General features: G+C 47.4%; 1 protein-coding gene across 18 annotated transcripts in view; it reads right to left on the minus strand.

Annotated features, from left to right (window-relative positions):
• Positions 1-13,283: 13,283 nt before the first annotated feature.
• CPM (carboxypeptidase M) overlaps positions 13,284-21,906 on the minus strand; it is a 102,527-nt gene continuing 93,904 nt past the window's right edge. For 7 of the 18 annotated variants that reach the window (XM_078768656.1, XM_078768639.1, XM_078768647.1 and 4 more), the window contains one exon: positions 13,284-14,451. In XM_078768656.1, coding sequence (XP_078624782.1) covers positions 14,347-14,451 — 105 coding nt within the window. In that variant the 3' untranslated portion in view covers positions 13,284-14,346. The other 11 variants (XM_078768567.1, XM_078768569.1, XM_078768593.1 and 8 more) reach the window with 4 other exon arrangements.

Raw genomic sequence — 21,906 nt, forward strand, 5'->3', positions numbered from 1 at the left:
AGGTAGAGGGTATAGGTAAATTGTGGTTGGATATTGGCATCTGTGGTGCGGGTGGAAGAATGGTATTTGGATGGGTGCATTAGTGTTGTGGAAATGGCTGGGCGTGTAGCCTGTTAGTGTGTGTAGTTGGTTGGGCACTCCACCACTGTGAGGATGTCGGCCAGGTGAGGCCGCAGGTGGGCTCTGGGAGCCGGTAGTTGTTGTGGATGGGGCCCGAGGATCCGGAGGACGGACCCGGGTAGCCCAGTGCCAGAGGGCACCAAGGGGTGACAGAGCCAGGAGGGGCCTTCCCCAGTTAGTTAGGTTAGGGTGAGGAGCTAGGTAAGCTCGGGTGGCAACTGCAGTGGTGGAGGTGTGCAGGTGGGTAGACCTGCTGGGAGAGCTACACGTCACAGCCCAGAAATTGTGCAAGGGCACCGGGAGATGAATCGGGGGAGTGAGACCCCAAATTGAGAAGCACCACAGTTTGGTCAATGGGAATTGGTTTTTAGAACCCATAGTGTAAGTGGCCAATGGATTGGCAGGGAAAGACCCCGGGTAGTGTAAAGAGTGTTAAGGTCATTTAGAGGATAGTTAGGATTGGAGTCTCCTCGCACCATCTGCATCCACTCACCTGAGATGAGGTAACTCCACACCATGACATGTTTTATTATTTTTCATTAATGCAAATGTTTTGGATTGTGAGACGCATCATGACGTGGGTGTGACATTGTGCGTAATTCCATCTCTTCCTCCTTATGAGGATTGATGACGAATTGGGTGATGGCAAATTTTGGATAGTGGGGGAGTGAAGACGAATTTGGTATAAGGGAAATAAGGGGAAGACGTGACGGTAGCGACGGATTGGTAATGTGTAGATTTTTGTACATATGGGGTAAGGGCAAGGGTAGTGTAGGTGACAGGGGGGTGACGTACGGTAGGGACGAGCTTTCTCATTTCGCTCTCCTTGCGCATTTCGCCTTGCATTGCCTTATTGACGTGTACCCTTGTGACCTTACCCCTCGCTCATTTCTCTTGTCCCCCTTTTGTCTCCCACATGACCTGTGCGCCATGGGGCACCGAGGGGAGCGTGCGTGAGTCGGCCATTGTGCGCCCGGAACTCTCAGAACCAGCTGTCTGCATCGATGCACCACATTATGGACCACATGTCTGTGGCCGAGCACCACTTATGGACCCCATGGGTTGGGGCATGGCCCCTCTGCTGGAACCAGCCATGAGGGCCCGAAATCTTGCTGGCGGACCTTGGCCACAGGGCACCGATGCCCCACAGGTGAACCACACGTAGTCGGCCCTGTGGGCCATAAATAAAATAAATAAAATGGACACATTTGGGCAAGCTTTATTGCAAATAGGCCGCCAGTAAGAAAATGAAAGAAAGACAACAACTGGAAGACAATAATAATAACCAGCAGAGGGAGCCGAAGAGCAAGAGATCACCTGCAGGGTTAGGGGGTTGTTGATTTATTTTTTATTCTTGAACAGTGATGACTGCACCGATTGGTGCTTGGGTGTGTATTGGTGCGTTTTTGGGTGCTTTAATGGTGCGTCGATGCAGAGCAGACTGTCTCCCCCCCAAGAAAGAACAATCACAGGTCCTGGGTTAGTTTTGTAAATAAAAATAGCGTCATTGTAAATAATGCTCCCCACCGTCAGTGTATAGTTTGAAGACAATTCCGCAATTCGGTTAACTGTGAGCGTAAGTCTGTTAGGCAGGGTGCAATGGAGCAGCGGGACACATTTATTTATGTTTTAAAACTGTCGCACTCAGGGTCAGGTTAAAAGTAGAGGGAACTACACCTACGTGTCACACTAAATAAAAGTTGTAGGCCCGGGCCGTGCCTAAGAGGAGGAGGGTGCAGTGTTGCGGATATGAGGACTGTATATATTTTTTTGATTGTGTGCTTTATTATTATTATTATTGTTATTCTGCGCCTCCTGCCTCCGGAGCTGTGTAAAGGTCAAAGGGGCATCCCATAATTAGTCCATAAAGCATCCACACCACAGCCAATCATTGAATACCCCTGTTCAATAGTTATATCTTATTCTGTGTTTTAGGGTAAGGCTGTGTCTCCCATTAATTGAAATACTCCATTGCACCAGTGAAAGAGATAGATTCCCTTCATTCCCACTCCCAACACTTCCATTCCCCCCTTTTCGTCAATTGCAATTCGCATTGCCAACTGCATGTTGGGCGGTTTTCCCTTCATCCGCCATTGACCACGAGGCAGGGTTGGGGAAGAAAGGCGGGTCCCCACCTCGTCATAGAGGGGAGGAGTGAGTCAGCCCCACTCAACCAACCACGAACAAGGGGTTGGACTTGGAGAGGGTGTGGAGAGAAACATCGAGGAGGTTCGCGAAGGTTGAGGGGCGGGGCCTATATAACCCGCAGGCAGGGCGTGTCCAAGGCAGAGGAGCTTTTACCGGCAGACGAAAGGGAGCCCAAGCCGTTGAGACGAGAGGAGGTCCAAGGCAGATGAGCTTTTACAGAGGAGAGACGAGTACAAAGGAAAGAGCTGGGTCGTCAGAGCAAGAGCGCGTAGAGAGGTCCATGACAAGAGCTGAGTTGGTCGTCAGGGGTGGTCAGTGGTTGCGTTCAGTGGTTGCGTTCAGTGGTTGCGTTCAGTGGTTGCGTTCAGTGGTTGCGTTCAGTGGTTGCGTTCAGTGATTGCGTTGAGTGGTTGCGTTGGAGAAAGAGTGGTTGGACAAACAAAAGAGAGAGGAGAGAACCCGTCACGACAGACCCCCCACCAGCGCGTCGGCTCTGACCGTGATCCGACCCGAGATCCGACCCGTGATCCGACCCGTGATCCCGTGCACACGACAGGATCGGAGGCATCAGCGGCCGTCGAGGTCCAGCCCGACGTCCCGTGCGGGATCAAGCGCCACCCAGCTACGTGCCGTCCTCCCCCTCCAGCCACACACCTCCTTCCAGCCAATCCACTCTGCAATTCCCCGTGTGAGTCGTCTTTGTTTGTTCTGTCCTGGGTAGGTAATTAAGCTTGTATAAGGAATTCACTGTGTCACCTGCGTCTCGTGTCCCTGTACATAATCGTGACTGCTCCTTCTTGATTATATGTGTAAATAATAAATCCCATTACTCTTCTGTCCGTCTTCTCGTCTTATTCCTTTTCCTCTTTGCATTCGGTCGTTTTAGAGTTTTCCAGATTGGGCAGCTGCGGTGCGATACGGCCAAAGTTTGGGGTGAATCGGGTGAGTTGGGGAAGAATCGGGGGAACTGTTAGGTCGCGGTGGACCATCCGCTCGGCCCATCATAACATCTAAACCGCGATCAGTAACAATATATATATAGATATATATATATATATATATTGTTACGGTCCGCGGTTAAGGATGTTATTGTTGCGAATATGGAATTTGGCCTCCATATCCGCTTGTAAATATTCCCCTATTTTCTCCAATACTCCCCAACTTTCCCCAATCCCCCATTCCCTAGTCCCATTGCATGTAAATAACAATCAGTAGAGCCGACCTTCCCCTTATTCCCCCATTAAATGTCGTGCCCAGGTCCACCGCACCACACGTAGACAACTTTCGGACATCTTCCTAGTTATTCTTAATCTATGTCAGTTAAGGCCTCGTTTCCATTAATTATGACTCTTCGTTGCACCAGAATGTGATTATATGGCATCAGTAGTGAGTTTAGGACCTTTCCCATACCTCCTCCCATCTTCTTCCCCAAACAACAACTACAACAACAATTACAACTACAACTACGACTACAACAACAGAGGGGCGGGGAGTGTGCGTCCTCACACCGGCTCGGTTACCCGCCATGACCATGCGCTCCACGGCGTTACCCCGAAGGGGCTGGCTGTCAGCTCCTCGTCAGGGGCGGAGCCAGTAACCCCCCCACGCACCCAATGAGAAGCAACGTGCCGATTCCATCTGGGGCGGAGCTAATGAGCCGAGGGCGTGTCACTCCCCGCCGGATATACGCGGCCCCGCGCCGGATGTGACGGCAGATGCGCCTCAGCTTGGAGAGAGAAGCCACCGCCACCCCCAGCGCGACGATACCTCCCCGCATCTTTGGACCGGACCGGACCGTACTGTACCCTGCTTTGAGCCAAGAGTGCACCTTGAGCCATCGCTATCTGCCTTTCCTTGCCATCAACCCCCGTGTGAGTCAGCCTTGTCCCGTTTACCTGTCGTCTGTCCGGGGTTAATGTAAGAGTGTGTCTAAGTGCCTGTCTTCCTGTAATATACCTCTAGCCCCTGTAATCTGACCTTTCCGTACGAATATAATCTCCTCCGGAGGTCTTGAGAATTGACACATTGGTGTCGTATTGTGTTATTGTAATCCAGCCGGGTGTCTTCTTTTTCTTATTGAGCCAGCATCGCGCGACTAGTCAACGTTCAGGCACAATCGGGTAACTTGTGCAGACGTGGTCATACCATAAAACCGCTCGGTAAATAACATCCAAGCCACGTCTGTAACAATTGGTGTCGAGGAGTGGAATTCGAACCCGGGACTAAATTTATTAGGCCCAAATTGGTAACAAGTAGAATCGATTCGGAGCGCGTTTCCCGCGCGAAATTATAACGGCGAAATTTTTATTTGTTTTACGAAACTCGAATTTTGCAAGTCGCGCTATGGCGGATCAAGACGGCTGGGGTCCGGTAGGGGAGAGTGAGGCAGGGTCGGTCCAGGACCAAATTGAGGGACATGAGGGACATGAGGAGAGCGAAACAGCTGGGGTAGCAGGTGCACAAAATGGCGCTCTCGCGCACGATGCTTCAGGCGCGCAAAAAGGCGCCTCGCTGGTCACCGTGCCCGCGACCGAAGTAGCGCCGCTGGGAAGATTGGAACTTTTTTTTATACAAATGACGGCCCTTATGGAAAAGAATAGTGAGCGATTGGAAAACCAAATGGGGGTAATGGGAAACCAAATGGGGGTAATGAGGGACGAAGCTAGGGGTACCGGTGAGAAGTTAGACAATAATTTTGAGGGGTTAGACAACGGGATAAAAGAGGTGAAACATGGGTTAACGGGGGTAGAAAACAGAATGGCCGCTCAAGAGAATCAAATGGAAGGGATGCAAAAGGGGTTAGAGGGGGTAGAAAATAGAATGGCTGCCCAGGAGAATCAGATAGAGGGAGTGAAAAATGGGTTAGAGGGGTTAGAAAACAGTATGGAAGGCAAATTGAGGGACATGAGGGACCAAGCGGAAAGGGAAGTTAAACAAATGGAGCAGCAGATAGAGGGGGTCAGAATGGGGGTAGAAACCAAATTGGATGCTCACAGGGAGGAAATGGAGCAGATGAGGGTGGCATCTGGGCAGGAGATGCAAGTGATGGGAGAGGAGATCAGAAGAGGAGTGAGTGAGGAGGTCGGAGGAGTGCGCGAGGAGGTGAGGCACTGTGAGGAGCACATGGAAAAGGAGGTGAGAAAGGGGACTGTAAAGTTACAAGGGGGCATAGAGGACCTGACGCAGGAGGTGGAACAGCTGACGGAGGGACAAAAAGGACTAACGGAGCAGGTTCAAAGGAACACTGCAGTATTAGGAGGTTTAAAAGCGACACAAAACGACATAAAAAACGACTTAATAGCGACAAAGAGGGAATGTCAGATAGTACGTGAGGGACTGACAACGAGGTTGGACGAGGTGATAGAGGTAATGGAGACGAAGGACCGGCAGGTGAGGACGCACAGGGAAACGGTCAAGGTAGCCTTGGAGGACGAGCTTGAGGAGACGTACCGGGGAATAAAAGAGGTGAGGCACAAATTAGAAGAAGTGGAAGAAGGGGTGAGCGAAATTAAGAAGCGACGGAGAGGGGATAACAAAGAGATAAAAGAGGAGATAAAAGAATTGGTCCAAAGTCTGTGTTTGGATCGTGATGTGCTCGTTAACCGGATGAGGGATTCGCAGGTGATGGAGGAGAAGCGAAGAGGAAGAGGACCCGGTGTAAGTGGTGACCAATATGGTCGTGCGTATGATGCGCCAGGTGATTTAAGAGGCTTGGGGTTCGAGATGGACCCGGGTGTTCGTGAGAGGCCACTGGTGAAGTGTGCGACAGGTCTGGTGTGCGAAAGAGGAGGTGTGCGAGAAAGTCCGACTCTGGGGTGTGTGAGGAAAAAGTGCGTGCCAAGGAGTGAGGGTGCTGGCGAGAGTGAGTCGGTCGTAGCGCGTGTGCGAGGGAGCACATGGAAGCGTGGTGTGGTGAGTGTTACAGAGGGTGTGACGGGAGAGTGTGCGCGAGAAAGGTGTGTGACGGACAGGTGCATGAGGAAAGAGTGCGCTGTCAGAAGTAAGGAAGAGTGTCCACCTGTGGTGAGTGTTACAGAGGGTGTAACGGGAGAGTGTGCGCGAGAAAGGTGTGTGACGGACAGGTGCATGAGGAAAGAGTGTGCTGTCAAGAGTAAGGGTGAGTGCGCTGTCAGGAATGGAGGTGAAAGTAGTGAGAGTGACATGGAGCGTGAGTTAGTTGTGACAGGTGAGCGAGGATGTACACCTGGGATGGAAGGATGCACACCTGGAATGGTAGAGCGTGAGTGGGAATGCACGCTGGAGTTGGTGGTGAGGCACGTGGTTGGGTGTGCGAATGAGGGCACACCTGTGATTGTCACAGAGGAGGTGACAGAGGAGGGGGCGCGAAGCGGTGTATTGGTGAGGTGTGCGAGCAACGAATGTGTGCCAAAGTGTTCGGTGGTCAGGTGTGTGACCAAGGCTGTGAGTGGAATGAGGGTACCTGGGTGTGTAAGGAAGGGTACGAGGAGCATGGGCACAGCTGGATGTGTGAGCAAGGAACGGGCTGCGGGGTGTAAGCGTCCAGGTGAAGCATCGACGTTACACGGGTTAGAGGTTAGAGCGACTTTTAGCCGAAGCAGGCCCTCGGTGCGTGCTGGGCCTCGCTTTGAACGGCCGCGTCCGTGCTCCACTAGGCGGAGCGGGCAGCCCGATAGGAAGGGTCGTTATGGCGACCACGTTTTGTTGAGACGTGCCGGCAGGTCGAGATCGGGACATTGGATGGCTCCACGCCGAGGTGATGTGTGGGATCTCGGCCCGGGTAAACCTCCTTCCCTGCACCGAATGCGGGACGCACCCAGCCGCTGGCACAGAACAACCAGCATTCATGGCTTGGCTTTACGAAGCCTGGCTTTGGACAGGAATTGGCGCACCGAGAGGTATTAGTGAGTAGACTGGGTGATGAGGTTAGTGTTTTGGACCCAAAATTAGAGAAAAGCAAAATTTGATGATTGGCAGAGGATTGGCAGAGTGATGATTGGTAATGGTACAGTGATTGGCAGATGATTGGCAAATTTTTGATTTGTTGAAATTTGATGTGCAAAATTGGTAGTGAGAGACCCCCGATGTGGTGGGATGGCAAATCCACCATCCTTCCCATGGGGGGGCAAAGGAGCACTAGGTTTATGGGGTGTATGGCAGTGAAAACTAGCCCGGGTGGGTTAGGATATATCGTGTGTAGGGATCTAGAGATTGACATTAGGTAACGTTAAGATTAGTTAGTGACTGATACCTGTAGTGGGGACGCAGGTAGATTAGTATGGATGATAATGACGAGGGAGCGCAATAGTTTAAAGGGACGACTGGGAAGCGCAAGTTTCAGAAGGGAGTAGTTAGCTGAGATGATGCCGTGTTTGTGAGAATTGAACAGGTGTGATTGCACAGGTGTGCAACTGGACAGGTGTGTGGAGCAGTGTATGAGTAGTGAGTGTGTGGATCAGCGCGAATGCGCTTGGGGAGAGAAGGGTGCAGGTGGCACCAGGTGTGAGAGCACAGGTGTGCAGGTACAGGTGTGTGGAGAGAGTTGGAGTGAGTGGTACGGAGTGGTGTGCATGGTGCGAAGGTGTGGATGGGGGAAGAGTGGACCCCTTTCACGAGCACCCGGGGCGGGTAGTGTAAGTGTTAGGTAGAGGGTGCAGGTAAATTGTGGTTGGATATTGGCATTTGTGGTGCGGTTGCAGAATGGTGTTGTGAATGGGTGCATTAGTGTTGTGGAAATGGCTGGGCGTGTAGCCTGTTAGTGTGTGTAGTTGGTTGGGCACTCCACCACTGTGAGGATGTCGGCCAGGTGAGGCCGCAGGTGGGCTCTGGGAGCCGGTAGTTGTGAGTGGGTGCCTGAGGATCCCGGGTGTGGATCGGGCAGCCCAGTGCCAGAGAGGGCACGGAGTGGGGAGAGAGCCAGAGGGCCTTCCCCTGGTAGTTAGGTTAGGGTAAGGAGCAGGTAAGCTCGGAGGCAACTGCAGTGGTGGAGGTGTGCAGGTGGGTAGACCCACTGGGAGAGGTACACGTCGCAGCCCAGAAATTGTACGAGGGCACCGGGAGATGAATCGGGGGAGTGAGACCCCAAATTGAAGAGCACCACAGTTTGGCCAATGGGAATTGGTTTTTAGAACCCATAGTGTAAGAGGGCCAATGGTTTGGCCGGAGAAAGACCCCGGGTAGTGTAAAGTTGTTAAAGTCATTTAGGAGATAGTTAGGATTGATGAACTTGTCGCACCATACGCAGCCACTTACCTGTGGTGATGATGATGACTCCACACCTGTGTTTTCTTTGTTTGTGTTGCAGAAATGAGAATTGCTGTTGGATTTGTGAGACGCATCACGACGTGGATGAGACATTGGGGTGATTCCATCTCTCCCTCCCTAGGAGGGACTGATGATGAATTGGTAATGGCAAATTATGATGTTGAGTTGGAGATGGCAAATTTTGATGAGAGTTGAAAATGGCAAATTTGATTGGTTAGGAGGGAGAGAAGACGAATTTGGTTTATGGGAGGAACGGGGAAGACAGTAGGGATGTTTGTTGATTTGTAAAGTAGATGTTTATGGGTAGTGTTGTGTTTTGTGGATACAGTAAGGGGTAAGGGAGGGGCCATGTAGGTTACCTGGTGGGGGGGGGGCGTACGATAGGAACGTACCTGTCTCACCTGGTTCCCATATGCCCCCAGTGTGCATCGCCTTACATTGCGTGCACTTTTGCGCCCTTACCACCTTACTCACTTGTCTGCTTCTTTTGTCTCCCACCTCCGAGGATCTGGCTTTGGGGTAGAGAGAGAGGAGAGAGAGGTGCTGGCTGCGCAGTTGTGGGCCTGCACTTTCGCTGTTTGCTGCCGGGATCGATACACCATATGGACCGCAATGTTTGTGGCCACCCACAATGGACCGCAGTTCGTTTGCGGCCAAGCACCACCCGGGGATGGACCTATGGGTCAACGTGGCACCTATGCCATAAAGGTGAACCACTGTTAATTAACACCACTGAAGGCCACACGAAGAGCAAGAGACACCTGCAGGGTTAGGGGTTGTCGAATTTATTTTTATTCCAATGAACAATGGTGACTGCACCGATTGGTGGTGGGGTGGTGCTTTTGATGCTCGGGAAGGGTGCTCTGCACGTTATTAAAGGCCGTCGGCCACAGAGCACTCGTGGGTTGGTGTATCGATGCTGGCAAGCGCGCTCTCTCTATGCATAACATCTGCATGTGTTCCTCCAAAAAAAAAAAACAGGTCCTGGATCGTAGTGTAAATAGCAGCGTAGTCGTGTAAATAATGCTCCCTACCGGCTGTATGTGTAGTTTGCGAATTCTTTCCGGATTCGGTTATCCTGTGGGTGTGTTTCTGTGAGGAGAAGGGTGCAACGTCGCAGGGGGACATATTTACTCATTTGTGAATATCTGTAAAACTGTCGCACTCAGGGTAGAGTTAATAGTAGAGGGAACTACATTGCGTGCCACACTAAAGTAGGTAAAAATTTATCGGGTCGGGACGCCCCGAGGGTAGAGAAGGGTGCAATGTTGCGAATATGGAATTTGGCCTCCATATCCGCTTGTAAATATTCCCCTATTTTCTCCAATACTCCCCAACTTTCCCCAATCCCCCATTCCCTAGTCCCATTGCATGTAAATAACAATCAGTAGAGCCGACCTTCCCCTTATTCCCCCATTAAATGTCGTGCCCAGGTCCACCGCACCACACGTAGACAACTTTCGGACATCTTCCTAGTTATTCTTAATCTATGTCAGTTAAGGCCTCGTTTCCATTAATTATGACTCTTCGTTGCACCAGAATGTGATTATATGGCATCAGTAGTGAGTTTAGGACCTTTCCCATACCTCCTCCCATCTTCTTCCCCAAACAACAACTACAACAACAATTACAACTACAACTACGACTACAACAACAGAGGGGCGGGGAGTGTGCGTCCTCACACCGGCTCGGTTACCCGCCATGACCATGCGCTCCACGGCGTTACCCCGAAGGGGCTGGCTGTCAGCTCCTCGTCAGGGGCGGAGCCAGTAACCCCCCCACGCACCCAATGAGAAGCAACGTGCCGATTCCATCTGGGGCGGAGCTAATGAGCCGAGGGCGTGTCACTCCCCGCCGGATATACGCGGCCCCGCGCCGGATGTGACGGCAGATGCGCCTCAGCTTGGAGAGAGAAGCCACCGCCACCCCCAGCGCGACGATACCTCCCCGCATCTTTGGACCGGACCGGACCGTACTGTACCCTGCTTTGAGCCAAGAGTGCACCTTGAGCCATCGCTATCTGCCTTTCCTTGCCATCAACCCCCGTGTGAGTCAGCCTTGTCCCGTTTACCTGTCGTCTGTCCGGGGTTAATGTAAGAGTGTGTCTAAGTGCCTGTCTTCCTGTAATATACCTCTAGCCCCTGTAATCTGACCTTTCCGTACGAATATAATCTCCTCCGGAGGTCTTGAGAATTGACACATTGGTGTCGTATTGTGTTATTGTAATCCAGCCGGGTGTCTTCTTTTTCTTATTGAGCCAGCATCGCGCGACTAGTCAACGTTCGGGCACAATCGGGTAACTTGTGCAGACGTGGTCATACCATAAAACCGCTCGGTAAATAACATCCAAGCCACGTCTGTAACATTATGTTTGCCGAGCGGAGGCCCCACGACCTAACAGTTTCCCCGATTCACCCGATTCACCCAGACGTTGGCCGTATCGCGCCACAGCTATTCAATCAGGGAAAAGACAAAGACGACGGATGTGAAGAAAAGGAATAAGAAGAAGAAACAAAAGGTTGAAAATATTACTAAATTTATTTACTATGTACAGGCTCAAAATAACCAAGGAGAAGGAAAGATAAGAAAATAATATACAGAAGCTTTTTAGAGACACAGTGAAAATACTAGCTTATACAGACTTAATTGAATACCCAGGACAGAACAAACAGAACAAACTCACGTACACGAATGGGGAACTTGTAGGCAGGAATGGCTGGAAGGAGAGGAAAGTCCAATGGGTCCGGCAGCATGATCCGCGCGTTGGGCAGCCGCCGTTCCTTCGCGGCCCTGCTCAAAACCGCCGTCCAGGCCCCAAGCAGCTGGCGAGTGTTGTTGCTGCTGTGGACGCTGCTGCTGGCGAGCAAGGCGACGAATAGCAGGCTTTGTGCTTCCCTGGATGATCTCCTTTGAACACGAATCACTGCTGGATGATCTCCCTTCTCTCTCTCGGACCTCACAACCCAGCTCTTTTCTTTGCACCTCACCACGCAGCTCTCTCTTGGACCCTTTTTACGCAGCTTTGCTCTGACGACTTCCTCTTTATCACTTGCGCCCGCGCTTTTATAACGCCTCCGGCGATTAAGCCGCTGGCCTTCAGGACACGCCCATCGGTGTGCTCACCTCGGCCATGGTTTGTCACGCGACCCTCTGGCTCCGCCCTTGATGACGACGGGCGGGCACGCCTTTCTTCCCCAACCCGAGCACATGTTCAATGGCGGCTTTGGAGGGGATGTAATTGCCAAATTGAGGCTTGGCCATGACAAAAGGGGAAATGGAGGTTTTGGGAATGGGAATGAAGGGAATCTATCTATTTCACTTGGTGCAATGGAGTGTCATGTTAATGGAAGACAAGGCCTTAATCTAAAACACATAATAAGGATATAAACTACTGAACAAGGGTTTTATCGTGTCCTTCCATGTGTGCTTTTATGGAATTAACTACCAGGACGCCCTTTGACCTTTACACAACACTGGAGGCAGGAGGGGCCAGACTCAAGCAATAATTCATAACAATTTCCAATACAATACAACACAATCAAAAAAATGCAATCCTCATATCCACAACAATATATATATATATATATAATTATATATATATATATATATATATATATATATATATATATATATATATATATATATATATATATATATATATATATATATATATATATATATGTATATATATATATATATATATATATATATATATATATATATATACAGGGTGGGTGGAAAGTCGCTCCCTATTTTAAAGTACTTATAAATTATGTATAAAATGCGAGTGTATTACTATATATTATTGTGCTGTGTTCTTTAACGTTGTACAATTTTAACGCTACTATTTTTTTCCCATTTCAGATTAAACCCTCACATGGCTCAGCGTTTAACAGTGCAGGAGCGTGCTCAGTTGGCGGCACGGTACGAAGTTTGGCAATCTGTGGTTCAAGTTCAAAGATGGTGGCGGGCCATTCACGGACCACGTGCCCAAGTGGACCCAAAAACAATCAAGAATTGTCACTCGAAGCTCATGACCACGGGGTCTGTGGCAGATGCTCGAAGGAGATGCAGAATCGGCCAAAGGTAACGGTGTGGTGTGGTATGACCTCGGATAAGGTTGTGGGCCCGTTCCTTCTGCGCAACACCATGAATGCTGAGTGGTGCCTGGCTATGTTGCGAGACGAGGTCTGGCCTGTTGTCAGCACATGGGAGAATATCGACGATCTGATATTTATGCAAGATGGCGCCCTCCGCATTTTGCTCATGTCGTTGGTGACTGGCTGGATGTCAACTTCCCAGGGCGTTGGATGGGTCGTCGTGGTCCAAATTAATGGCCAGCCAGGAGCCCCGACTTGACACCGTGCGACTTCTTTCTTTGGGGGTGGGCAAAGGAAGAAGTGTACCGCACCAAACCGAGGACATTGGAAGAACTGGAGGACCGTATTCGGGAAGTCATGTCTTCCATCCCGCCGGAGTTCCTACTGAAGTCAGTGGACGCCATTCCTGGGTGGCTCCAGAAGCTGGTGGCAAGAGTTGGAGCTCACATTGAATTCTAGAGAAAACTTAACCTTTGTGCCTACCTTTTCAAATTACTTCTTTTCAAATAAATTGATCATGTTCGACTTTTTCTACCAATCTAAAATATGGAGCGACTTCCCACCCACCCTGTATATATATTTGTGATTATTATAGTTATTATTACTAGCAACGGTACCCGCCCTATGGGCCGGGCTTCAATTGGGAGGCCCAAATGAAATGGTAAAATATCAGAAATTGAAGGCTTTTTTTATTTTAAACGATTCATGTAAACATCCATTAAATCATATCACACGCATATCATCAAAATCTAAACAGTATCTTACTATAATTCACCAAATGTCCCACAGTGATCGATGCACTATGATCGTGATGATCGTGATCGATAATCGTGTTCACAATCGCTCTGTTGTATAAAAAATATATATATATAACCACCTTTAGAGGCCATTTTCCCCCGCAAAGCGGGGGTTAGCCTTTTTCGGGCACCGTGGTTGTTGTTGTTTTTTTGGTCCCCTTTTTGAAGCAATGTTTTACGGCCGGATGCCCTTCCTGCCACCAACCCCGTTTGTTGCCTTTTATGACAAACAGGGATTACCAGTGAACTGGTACTCAATTAGCCGACCTCGGAAGGATGACAGGCTGAGTCAACCCCCCTGGCGTTAATTCAGCGATCGACCGGGATTCGAACCCAGGATCCTAGGATCCTAAGCCGGTACCCTAGCAGCTAGCCCAACACCAGGGCTGTTGTATGTACTCCCGATACGTGTTTCCTTCAGTTGAAATGGGTTAGAATTCTCTCAAGCAGGGATTCAACCCGTGTCCTTATAGAAGGTCTTTGTCTGAGGTCACCGAGTTCGATCGATGCAGCCGTGCAGCGATCGGTGCAGCCGTTTGTGTGGCACCCGGGAAAACAACATCGTCACAATGAAAACATCGTCACAATGAACGTTATGCGAACGCGAATGTTATGCGGGAGTCCAAACCTGAGAATGCTGGAGACCAAAGCTAAAATTGGGAAAACTAAATAGCCTATTTTACTCCTGGTGATCCCAGGATTACCCACCCAAAATATCGTTGCGATCGGTTCAGCATTTTTTACGGTACCTTCGAACGGACAGACAGACGGACATTTGGTGAATTATAGTAAGATTATCGGTACAAATCCTAATGGCTGATCACTCATTCTACATTATCTGCTGATTCAAGGTAATTGTTGAGGTTACCAATTTTTTTTACATCCATCTATTACATCGTTACAGAGTATACAGTACAAGAAAGGGTCAAAAACTGTCACTATTGATCCATAGTGATGGAACAATCAGAGGAAAATTGCTCACCAGCAAAAAAATGCAATTTAATTTGCAGCATTAATGAAGAATGAAACAGGTGGAAATATTTCTGTGAGGGTAGGGAGAAAAAGCGAAAATTAGCACATTAAAAAGCTGTAGCTAAAAATGAATTAACCTGGTAATCCAGGCTTCCGGCGGAGAAAATGACAATGTGGAATAGTAAAAAATGAAAACGAAACATTTGTACTAAGAATGTTTTTAGGCCAGGTGATGGAGAGCGAGGAGTGGGTTATGGTGGAGAATAAATTGAAAATTGTTTTTTTAGTTCTTAATACCAACAAGGCAAGCTTGATTCTAGATCAAGAGTATGTTTACATATTTGAGGTATTAAGGGATAAGCTTCAGCGGCTTTATCATGGTTCCAAAGCATATTAAGTATTGGGGGAGAGTGGGGAAGGAGGAGTGGAAAGAGGGAAGGACTTGGGCCTTTCATTACCTCCACCACCAAAGGTGGATGGAGGTTATGTTTTCATCCCTGTCTATTTGTCTGTCCGTTTGTCTCTCCGTTTGCTGTGAACAAAATATCTAAAAAAGTTGCGTTCGGATTCGGACGAAATTTTGCAGAGTTGTAGCGTATGTGACAAGGACGAAATGATTATATTTTGGTGAAGATCGGGATTCGGATCCGGCTACTAGAATATTTTAGGTTATTCTTCACCATTGGGAGATAGGGCCAAAAACGATACGTAGCACGTCGTAGCAGGATATCCCAAAAAGTTGTGGACGGATTTGCACGAAACTTGGTCGACCGATTGGGTGTCTGACAAGGACAAATAGATTCGATGTTGGTGAAGATCTGAATATGGATTCGAATATGAGTATTATTTAATTTTTTAAGTGATTCTTCACCATTGAGAGATAGGGCCAAAAACGATATATAGCAGGATATCTCAAAAAGTTGTGCACAGATTTGGACGACACTTGGTGGGCAGGTTGTATGTGTGTGTGTGACAAGGACTCATCGATTCGGTTTTGGTGAAGATCCGGATCCGGCTAGTAGAAATTTTTTTAAGTGATTCTTCATCATTGAGTGATATGGCCAACCAGGCGGAGTTATGCTCTCTACTGAGTGCCGTTCTAGTTTTAAGTGCATTGAATGAGTAATTACAACAACAATTCCACCCTAGAGCTTCTGCAGTAGAATATATACATTCCTTAAATGAATATTTCCTTCATTGCAAGATGGTGGCTCTTGTTGTCCGCATTTCCTTCATTACAATGTGTCAAGTTGTTGCCATTTCACGTGACCTTTCCCAACGACTCATGATTTTTTATACGTGCCTGAAATCCTTGTAATCTATCTTTCTTTAAAAACAACGGGATTCTAATAACATGCTTTATTATAACAAAATGTCGAAAGAAATTAGCTCAAGTAACAAAAACCAAAACATTATACTTGCTCAGATGCTGTAGTGTAGCAGCATAGCAAACCTGTTGTGCATTTTGTGATACAAGCACCAAATTTGGCACAAATGTACATTAATATGTTGCGAACATTTTCAGATATTGGGCCACTTGAAATTTCGTATACAATCCAAAGTTGCTAGTCAAGAAGATAATCATATTAAAGTGCTTGATAAAAAGATAGAAGATATTCCCGTTGGCTGGAAAAACATGAGCAAAAACGTAATTATCCCTACGCTTTAAAAAAAACGGGGGGAATTGGAATCAGATCCGCCTGTCTGTCTGTCCGTCCATCCGTCACACTATCTCCTCCCAAATGGTTTGCAGAAAATCATCAAACTTGGTAGTTATGATCACCACGTGGCACAAAGTTGAAAAAGTAGTATCATTTTTGGTACAGTCCCCTTGGTGGGGTCAAAAGGTCAAATCCCCCCAAAATCAAATTACAGGCACATTTTAAAATATTTTTGATGAAACTTCATGTATTCAATCAACATTGTGAGAAACACGAAACATGTAACGGTTTTTGGGATTTGACCTCTGGTTCATGCCCCATGGGGTGGGTCACAGTGATCAACACAGAAAAAAGGTTCAAATCAGAATTTGATATTGGTTTATTCCCAATGGAACCTTTTTCAAAGAATGCACCATTTCTTCCAGGTAAATTGTTGAAATTTTTAACTATTTTGGTATCCACATATGTATTTCTTTGGATTGCAGTGGAAAAAAACAAAAAAAGCTGAAAGAATTACTAAATCTTGGCTTATTACTCAAAGAAATGCTAAAATGGTCCGGACAATGTTATTGGCACCTTTTAGAAGTTGTTAGAAATAATTAGATTTCAAGCAAGTGATTCTCCTTTACTTTGGAATTGAAATCACCTGTGGTGAGTTGCAGGTGCCTGCAATATAAATAAAAAAAACACTCATTCATCCAGTTTGAATGGAGAAAAGGAGTCATTCTGCTGTTTTGTGACTGCGTGTATCGCAATGAGCATGGAGAAAAGAAGAAAACCAGAGAATTGTCTGAAGAGGTCAGACACAAGATTGTAGTCAAGTATGGACAATCTCAAGGCTACAAGTCCATCTCCAGAGACCTTGATGTTCCTGTGTCCACTGTACGCAATGTTATCAGGAAGTTTGTGGCCAATGGCACTGTAGCCAACTTCCTGGACGTGGCCACAAGAGGAAACTTGATCGAAGATTGCAGCGAAGGATTGTTCGAATGGTGGAGAAAGCACTTCGAGCAACTGCCAAAGAGATTCAAGCTGACCGTCAGACACAAGGTACGACAGTTTCAACTCGCACCATCCGTCGACAACTCAACAAAAGGGGTTTCTATGGTGGGACACCCAGGAGGACCCATTTGCTGAGAAAGGCTGACTGGAGTTTGCCAAAACCCTTCTGGGAGAATGTCCTGTGGAACGATGAGACCAAATTATAGCTTTTTGGTAAAACACATCATCTCTATGTTTACAGAAAACAAAATTGAGCCTTCAAAAAAAAAAACACCTTCTCTACAGTCAAACATGGAGGAGGTTCAGTGATGTTTTGGGGTTGCTGTGCTGCCTTGGGCACTGGGTGCCTTGAATGTGTGCATGACATCATGAAATCAGGAGATTACCAAGACATTTTGGAGCACAATGTTCACCCAGTGTCAGAAAGCTGGGTCTCCCTCAAGGTCATAGGTCTTGCAGCAGGACAATGACCCCAAACACACTTTGAAAAGCACCCAGGAATGGTTCAAGACAAAACGCTGGACTGTTCTGTAGTGGCCATCAATTAATCCAGATCTAAATCCCATTGAACACCTGTGGGGAGATCTAAAAACAGTAGTTGGGAGAAAGCACCTATCAAATCTGGGAGAACTGGAGCAGTTTGCACAAGAATAGTGGGCCAAACTGCCAGTAGAGAGGTGTAGGAAGCTCATTCATGGCTATAGGAAACGCTTGACTGCAGTTATTTTGTTCAAAAGCTGTGCGACCAAATATTAAGTCTTGGGTGTCAGTAGTTTTGTCAATGCCATTTGTTTTTATTTTCTGATTTAAAAGGATATATTAAGTTCTGAATCAAAAACAAAGGTTCTGTAATATTAACAGTGAAATAAAGAATTGTGGATCCAAATACCTTTGTCAATTTGAACTTATTTTTAGAGAAAATTGTGAGTTATTTGAAAAAAGTGCAAGGGTGCCAATAGTTTTGGGAAACGGTTAAGAATTAATGACAACCACCATACTGGTCCCTTCGAATAATTATTTCATTGCAGAACATTATCTTAGCGCCATCCCATTTTTCAGGTTAATATGCCTTTATGTGTTGGGGAGGAGAAAGACAGACCCTCCACTCATGGAGGGGTAATAAACAAGGCAGATGCACGAAGATTGCATCCACAGATCGATTTGAAGTCTTGAAGGACAGAAGAGAGACGAAAGACATTGGGATATGCACCAATCAGGGTCTGAATCCCGTTGAGAGAGCTAGTGGGGGCGGAGTGACGGGTTCCACCAATCAGGAGCCAGGACACCCCCGAAGACCCCAAAATACCCAAAATACCCTTAAATACACCAAAGATCCAGATCGAGGACACAAAATACTCAAATGACTCAAAAGACTGAAAGCACCCAAAAGACTCAAATGACCCAAACGACGCTGATGAACCAGAAGACCCAAAAGACACAAAAGATGCTGAAGACCCAAAAGACCCCAAGGACCCAAATGACCCAGAGGACACAAATGACCCCAAGGATACAAAAGACCCCAAGGACTCCGAAGACACAAAAGAAGAGTAATTAAACCTCTTACATTGGAATTGTAGACAATGGCTTGCAAACTGAGCCTCAAGGAAGTGTACAGAAGTGGTATTTTTTAAATCACAATAAATACAAGGCACAGGGAGGTGAAATTTGCTACACATGATGTGCAAAGTGCGCAGAGTAAAATGAGTGTTCATTTATGTATGTATGATGTAAAATAAATAAAGATGATATAAGCATACCTGACACTAGGCCCAGACTTAACGTTAGCATGCTCACGCGGCTGTACCATCAAAAATTGTTCCAACCCATCATTTTTGATGGGCTTCATACTAGTTTGTAAATAAATCAAATTGTTAAACGTTTCCTTTCTCTCTGTCCGTGAATGTCTTTTATTCCATTGGTCCGCCATTGCTCGCACCCAGAGTAGCGATCGGCCATAACAAAATTAGTATTAGACCGACGGGTACCAACGGTTGCTTGGCCATCTAAATTTCCATCCAGGAACAAAAGAAAGTGGTACACCGCCGGAGGGAAGGCACATTCCCCGATTTAAACCGTCACGTGGTAAAGGTAAGCAGAGTTAGACAATGGATCCTACTATCATGCGATGGACCAATTGGCGTTTGTAGTTGCTGGTTCGCAACCTGCCAAAGTACGAAGTTGCTCGTTCATGGCAGCCTCGGGTCTGGTGAGCTCAGGAGGGAATGGAAACTAACCCCCTCATATTAGACCCGAACCCTGGGCTGTAACAGTATATGTATATATACACATTGCATTCAGAAAGTATTCAGACCCCTTCACTTTTTTCACATTTTGTTATGTTGCAGCCTTATGCTGAAATTGTTTAAATTCATTTTTTCCCTCATCAATCTACACTCAATACCCCATGATGACTGTTGCAGATTCGTCACTTCCGTCTTTGTGGTTTTCACCCACTGGTAGCATTTTTAGTTTCATGTACTATTATTGTTATAGTTTGAGTGACATGAAGATAACTGTCTTCAAAAGGAAAAATTAGTGTTTTAAAAGAAAAACGAAATGGATCGGGAGAAACCGGAAGAAGAAGAAGAGGAGGAAAAAGCAGAGCAAGTGAGATCGGAAGGAAAAGGCCGATCTACTTGGAGGTGTCGAGCGGATGCTGGCGAACGTTGGTCATGAGCGAATATTGGTTTCTCCGGGAAAGGGATTCCTGTGACAGTGTCGCTGTGGCAGATAAACCTGCGTGACGGGTTTTGCTGTTGATTCCAAAAAGTGAATCATTGTTGGAGAGCAGGTACGCCTCCATTACGGGCCCGTCCGCCATTTCGCCTCGCACGAGCCATTTCACCTCGAGCCAGCCGTTAGCCTGGTTCACGTGTGTGACGTGGATTTTGCTTGGCAATTCGCGGTTTTCCGCTTGGGAGCCGCTGCTCGTTCATATCAGCGTCCTTATCTGGTGAACTGAAGGTGTGAATTCACAGTCGCCTTTTGGGTGAACTTTTGCCTGACCGACGTCGGCCCGATACCCAACCAGCGGCTCTTCCGCAGCGTTGACTGTCAGTCGTCCGGGGTTCTGGTCTCGATACGACCTTTTTCTTGTGATCACCGGAGCGTGCGTGGATCGACTTTGGCCTGGTGCCGGGACAGTGACTTTGGGGGTGTTACATTTCGCTCACGTGGAGCACCGTGAGTTATCGAGTTAAGAAACTGGTGGTACCATCATAGGAATTATATGGTATTTTGTTGTGCAATTGAAGTATATTGTACTTGTGCTGTTATTATTGTGCGATATCAATACAATACTTGGTTTTTGGTAACAACTGATTGGTGTGGTTTCACCATTGGTCATTGGCACACATAATAGCATATCTTTCTGCCGTGACTCCTTTCGGGGCTCGGAGGTACACCGTGGCCGGGGTTTGGGGAGGAGCACGTAAAAATGACAAAGAGAAAACAGGATTTTAGAAAGTTTTGCAAATTTATTAAAAAGAAAAAACTGAAATATCACATTGACATAAGTATTCATACCCTTTGCTATGACACTTGAAATTTAGCTCAGGTGCCTCCCATTTCTCTTGATCATCTTTGAGATGTTTCTACACCTTGATTGGAGTCCACCTGTGGTAAATGAAATTGATTGGACATGATTTGGAAAGGCACACACCTGTCTATATAAGGTCTCACAGCTGACAATGCATATCATAGGAAAAACCAAGTCATGAGGTCGAAGGAACTGCCTGCAGAGCTCAGAGACTGGATTGTGTCGAGGCACAGATCTGGGGAAGCCTACAAAAATAATTCTGCTGCATTGAAGGTTCCCAAGATCACAGTGGCCTCCATAATTCTTAAATGGAGAAGTTTGGAACAACCAGGAGTCCAGGACTCTTCCTAGAGCTGGCCACCCGGCCAAACTGAGTAATCGGGGGAGAAGGGCCTTGGTAACAGAGGTGGCCAAGAACCCGATGGTCACTCTGGCTGAGCTCCAGAGATCCTGTGTGGAGATGGGAGAAACTTCCAGAAGGACAACCATCACTGCAACACTCCACCGATCTGGGCTTCATGGCAGAGTGGCCAGACGGAAGCCTCTCCTCAGTGAAAAACACATGAAAGCCCGCTTGGAGTTTGCAAAAAATCACCTAAAGGACTCTCAGACTGTGAAAAACAAGATTCTGTGGTCTGATGAAACCAAAATTGAACTGTTTGGCCTCAATTCTAAGCGTCGTCTGGAGGAAACCAGGCACCGCTCATCACCTACCCAATACCATCCCAACGGTGAAGCATGGTGGTGGCAGCATCCTGCTGTGGGGGTGTTTTTCAGCAGCAGGGACTGGGGGACTGGTCAGGGTTGAGGGAACAATGAACGGAGAAAAGTACAGAGATATCCTTAATGAAAACCTGACAGAGCGCTCAGGACCTCAGACTGGGCCGAAGGTTCACCTTCCAACAGGACAATGACCCTAAGCACACAGCCAAGACAACACAGGAGTGGCTTAGGGACAACTCTGTGAAGGTCCTTGAGTGTCCCAGCCCGAGCCCCGACTTGAACCCAATCGAACATCTCTGGAGAGACATGAAAATGGCTGTCCACCGACGGTCCCCATCCTACATGACAGAGCTTGAGAGGATCTGCAGAGAAGAATGGCAGAAAATCCCCAAATCCAGGTGTGCAAAGCTTGTCGCGTCATACCCAAGCAGACTCGAGGCTGTAATCGCTGCCAAAGGTGCTTCAACTAAATACTGAGTTAAGGGTCTGAATACTTATGTCAATGTGATATTTCAGTTTTTTCTTTTTAATAAAGTTGCAAAACTTTCTAAAATCCTGTTTTCCCTTTGTCATTATGGGGTATTGAGTGTAGATTGATGAGG

Source organism: Myxine glutinosa, chromosome 1 (assembly GCF_964187855.1).
Source record: "Myxine glutinosa chromosome 1, kmMyxGlut1.1, whole genome shotgun sequence".
Taxonomy (NCBI): domain Eukaryota; kingdom Metazoa; phylum Chordata; class Myxini; order Myxiniformes; family Myxinidae; genus Myxine; species Myxine glutinosa.